The sequence below is a fragment of the Perca flavescens genome, chromosome 14 (assembly GCF_004354835.1).
Source record: "Perca flavescens isolate YP-PL-M2 chromosome 14, PFLA_1.0, whole genome shotgun sequence".
In the NCBI taxonomy this organism is placed as follows: Eukaryota; Metazoa; Chordata; class Actinopteri; order Perciformes; family Percidae; genus Perca; species Perca flavescens.
Window position 1 is genome coordinate 24,436,258 of NC_041344.1, and position 5,000 is coordinate 24,441,257.

General features: G+C 40.6%; 2 protein-coding genes across 2 annotated transcripts in view; one reads left to right on the top strand and one right to left on the bottom strand.

The window, feature by feature from the left end:
* Nucleotides 1-2,112, bottom strand: part of mturn (maturin, neural progenitor differentiation regulator homolog (Xenopus)) — a 6,897-nt gene extending 4,785 nt beyond the window's left edge. Inside the window, exons 1-2 of the mRNA XM_028597823.1 lie at nucleotides 1,892-2,112; nucleotides 1,528-1,764 (exon numbers count right to left, since the gene is read on the bottom strand). Of these exons, the coding sequence (XP_028453624.1) occupies nucleotides 1,528-1,686 (159 nt within the window). The 5' untranslated portion in view covers nucleotides 1,687-1,764; nucleotides 1,892-2,112. The remainder of the gene's footprint in view (nucleotides 1-1,527; nucleotides 1,765-1,891) is intronic.
* A 2,087-nt stretch (nucleotides 2,113-4,199) lies between these two features.
* The window catches only part of LOC114568032 (SH3 domain-binding protein 5), a 16,679-nt gene continuing 15,878 nt past the window's right edge, over nucleotides 4,200-5,000 (top strand). The window contains exon 1 of the mRNA XM_028597376.1: nucleotides 4,200-4,534. Coding sequence (XP_028453177.1) covers nucleotides 4,319-4,534 — 216 coding nt within the window. The 5' untranslated portion in view covers nucleotides 4,200-4,318. The remainder of the gene's footprint in view (nucleotides 4,535-5,000) is intronic.

The window sequence follows — 5,000 nt, forward strand, 5'->3', positions numbered from 1 at the left end:
AGCAGACAGCTAACTGTGAAAGTGTGTGTGTGTGTGTGTGTGTGTGTGTGTGTGTGTGTGTGTGTGTGTGTGTGTGTGTGTGTGTGTGTATGTGTGCAGCACTTAACTTGCGTTAGATTCAAAAGCAGGAGAAAAACTGAGGGTTATGAGGGAGATAAAGTGATTTTTTTATTTTTATTGTGCAGCAGCTGGATTTCTATCTTTCCACCAGCAGCCATGGAAAGCCCCTGCTTAAACAAGCCTGCTCTGCTGTCTGTGGGACGGACCAAAGGCATAACACAGGCACGGCCGGTGTGACATAATGTGTTATTGACTGAACAGACGCCCTGGCTCCTGGGTCATCTCCATCTGCTCCCTGCCTTGTTAGCCGCTGTCACTGAGCAGGAGGAGGGAAGGGAGCTGGGCGGGTCTGGCCTCAGGAGCTTTAGGGCTCACAACACCACCACTACACTACTGGTATAGTATATACTGTAGGCTAGTGTCAGGACAGTCTGTATGATTAGAGTAGGGCTGTAGCTATACCATTGAATACACTGAGCTCATATTTTCCATATTGTTTCTGGAGTTTGGGAGATTTTAACAACTTCAGGAGTTTATATTCAACATTTACAGACAAATTACACATGTTGTTTCATGGTGCTTTGATAGTGCTTTGGCCTTTTTAAATGTGGCTGTTTAAGGGGAAACAAATGAATAGGCTAAATAAAGTCAAAAAGGGATTGGGTATTTCTCACCATTGCAGTGTGGGGAATTCTTAGAAACATCACCCTAATGTCTGCAAATAAATGAACATAACTTTTTAATTGAACAGTTAAATTAATACATTTAAAAGCATCAAATATTTTCATTTGTGTTTTTTTATAACTTTGGTTTCACTGGGATACATTTGACTCTATAATTTGGCCAAATTCCTTCAAAATAAAGATATGAAAATGTGTCCCTTGTTAAATATTTACTATGTCTGCAGAACTACAACTTCTCAATGAAATAAGTCAGTTCAATAATATGGAGAGAAATATCTCCACATTAGCAGCAAGCAGTGTCCTTCATTGCTCTATACTATTACAAACAAGGTAGGTGTATTGAAAATGACATTTTAATATAGAAGCAGAATATGCTACTTATATTTCTCCAGATACATCTATTTCTTAGTTTTAAATTAAGAGGCCCTTTTGTGTTCCAAATTTAACATGGTGGTCTGCAGGGCTTTTATTTTGAAAGTGGAAGGCCTCGTGTTTTTTTCGAACCTGGCTAGCTGTGGGTTGGGGGGGTTATCGCAGTTTATTATGATGGAGGAATAAACACCATCGACAGACGGATGGAAGGGTGTGGGATATGCACCCAAATTGAAATGACATCATCCCCTCCATTCTTCGCCCAAAGCCCCCCCTCCTATAGACTATGTCCATCAGGCGGAAAACCGGGACCAACCGTGACAACCCCACCTCCAACCCACCCTCGACACACCTACAAGAACACACACGCACAGAGCGAGGGAGCTGAAGGCCCTGCAGAAGCTCTACTTACGAAAGTGTCGGTGCCGCTGGGACACAGCACGTAGAAGGAGACGCCGGGCTCTGCGTAAAAGTCCAGCCGCCTCTCGTCGTCCTCCTCGGCGAATATGAGGTCGAACGGGTTACCGGAGCACCACTTCTCCGCCGCCTCCACCAGATGCTTGAACTCCATCCTCTGTTCTGCGCTCTGCGGTGTCCCTGCTGGCTCCGGAGCTTGGTCTCGGTCTCTCTGGCCGTCACGGCGATGATGCTCAAGACAAAAATAACAGCTGATCGGACAGCAGCATCAGCAGCCTCCTCTACCGCATCTCCTCTAGTGCACCGCCTGCATGGCCCGGGAATAGAGATAACACTGATGGTGCATAGAGCCTACCTACCGGGTCTGGTGCTCATCCGTTCTCAAAGCCCCATTCCTCTCTTCCTCCCCACGTTATGAAATCAGCCCGTCGGTCGCATACATGCATACGCAGGAGGACGCTGGGAAAAACGCGATGACGAACAGCGAAGCCGGGCATCCGTCCATATCTGAGGCGCTGTATAGGCCTACTCCCAAATGTCTCACTGTAGGCAAAATGACTGTATCATTTTAACCTGCTGACATCATGCAGGAGGCAACTCAACTGAATCCTTTTAGGATTTTGAAAAGATAGGCGATGCATTATAGAAGCTGCTATAGAGTATAGGAATATATTGCATACAGGATATCCTCCAGTAGCTGGTAGGCTATATTGAGAAAAAGACTAAATGTCATAATTAACTAATAAATCAGGCCTAAAAAACATTACTGCCATATTATAGATTTATATACGACTAATTCACTGAAGGACCAGTTCACCAATATCACAAACATAAAAGCTTTTTTTTTTATATTGTAGGCCTAAATAATCATTATCATCACAAGGCAGTATTGGTTTTAATTGCTAATGATGCATACTGTAGGTCTGAAATTCAAGTCAGGCTGCAATATTTATTATAGATTTTACAACAAAAAAACAATCTAAGAAAATGCACAAGATCCACTTAGCCTACTGAAAAGACCAGAGTCAACTATATCCACTGATAAAGACCACAAAAAGAAGATGTGGCTGAAAGGTCTGGAAAACTTTTACTAAATGGACCTTGTGTTGCTTTTTGTCAAACTACTATTTCCAAGGTCAATAACGAACTCTCAAGCTCAGATAATAGAAAAATATATAATAATAATAATAATAATAATAATAATTATAATAATAATTATAATAATAATAAACATGCAATATTTCAATAACAATAATAATCATGTAATATTTTAATCAAAAACCTGAATTTTAAAACATTTCTATAATCATGGCTTCACCTAGGGGTTCTGAAAAACTCCTTTAATAATGTCCAGTCGATGCCATGCTGCTGGAACCAGTGGTCTCCATAAAGACCACAGTGTTTACAGGAATGCAGCGCGCTGCCAGTATTACGCCTCCAGGCTGACCCTCCCCTCTCCCAGGAGTCCCCACCGCCAGAGGGCGATTGAAACCAACTCACCATCCCATGCTGGAGTTGCGTTAAGCTCGCAACAAGTAGCTTCAATAAGACCGGAAAATATGAGTGTTTCCCCTCAAAATAAAAGCGTGATTTGGGGGAAAAAGCTATATGTGGGCAATACATCTGTCATATAAGCTAGCCTGTGTTAAGAACATTAAAGTTGCAGACCATTATCTAAACGACAAGTCGTATATTACCAATACACAGAAAAAACTAATCACAAGTTGTTAATGTCTATAGGCATATTCTAAATTAGGATTAGGCCTAATTGAGAAAGTCTCAAAAAAAGATCTATGAATCAAAATGACAGTATGTGAACATATTTGTTACTGCAGTGGTCAATTAAATGACTGGTTAGGCCCTAAACTATGGGTTGAAACAATATAGACGTGCACTTTGTGTAGATTTTTGTGTATAAGGCCAAATTTACAATATAGGCCATGTAGCCAACATCATGCAATTGAGGGCTTGTAACTGTAAGGTCTCAAGTTTGATTCCTGAATGGACATGATACATAAATTCTCTCTACCCTCAAAACCACCGCTGAGGTTCCTCCAACATAGAGCTGGGCCATATGGAGAATATCAAATATGACAATATTTTTGACCCAATAAATCAATGTCTATATTGCGCCGATATTGCAGGGTTAACTATTGGTGCATCCACAAAATATTACCACAATGACAGTATAGATAAATAATCACCAATATTGTGGATACAATGACTAAATGGGTAAAGGCAAAAAATAAAACAGCTAGTAAGGCTGGTAAGTTAAAAAAAATGACATCACTGTACTGTAATGCAGCCTCTGAAACCAGGAAAAGACAACACGTGCATATCACAATTTTACAATATCCAAAATGTAAGACAATGTCTAGCCTCATATATTGATGTCCAATATAATACCAATATATTTACCCAGCCCCACGCCACCTGCTCAAGTGGAACTGCCATGTTTTATGAAATTCTTTTTATAAAATATAAGTATTTCTTATTTAATAAGGTTGTTTAACCTACTATAACATTTTTAATATATTATCATGCCTGCCCACTTTTTGACAAAATAGTCTGCTGCTACACTAAATTGGCTTTTATTTTGAAAGTTGAAACCAGAAGTACTCATATTGATCATGATAGTTAGTTTAACACTTTCTTTTCCACAGTGGCTCTTCTGCCTGTCCCTGAGGTTGTGATCCTACAGTGTGTGTGGGATCACCGAGCGGTCAGACGCGCAGACGGCGGACTCCCTTTGGTCCTTTAAACTCACAGGAACCGAAGCATGGAGCATGCAATGTGCTCTGTGTAAAGGTTGGGGAGGGCGGATCACTGCTGGATACCCCTGCTGTCCAGCACCCCGGGGTCGCGCTTTGTTTGCAGTGAAGACCCACATTTTCAGATTTCCACATATTCTGAAAATGGATCCTTTACGAAATGGGAATACGTGTGAGGAGGACTCGCAGTGTGCTGAGCTGGAAGAAGAACAAGTGGATCCAAGAATCCAGGTGAGTATTTAAAGAAAAAGAAAAAAAAGAAAATAAATTGGATCCAGATGTTGCCACCAGTGAAAGTGACATTGAGATGAAAATGGGAAGCCCAGTTAAAAGTAGTCAGGTTGTGTGTAATCGCCTATTATTTAAACCTTGCATTCAGTGGAATTTACACAGCCAGTAAAAGCCAGGGAAATGTGAAATATTACTACTTTATCATATTAATACTATATTACAGAAACTACAGTTCCATTTATAAATAATATAATAAAATAATGCATTAACTGAATGTGTCAATTGTTCTTTCTACTCATGCAATATGAAATAGATTTGAGAGTATTTGTCCCTTTAATGCTTTCTTAACACACACACACACACACACACACACACACACACACACACACACACACACACACACACACACACACACACACACACACACACACACACACAAACACACACACACACACACACACACTGA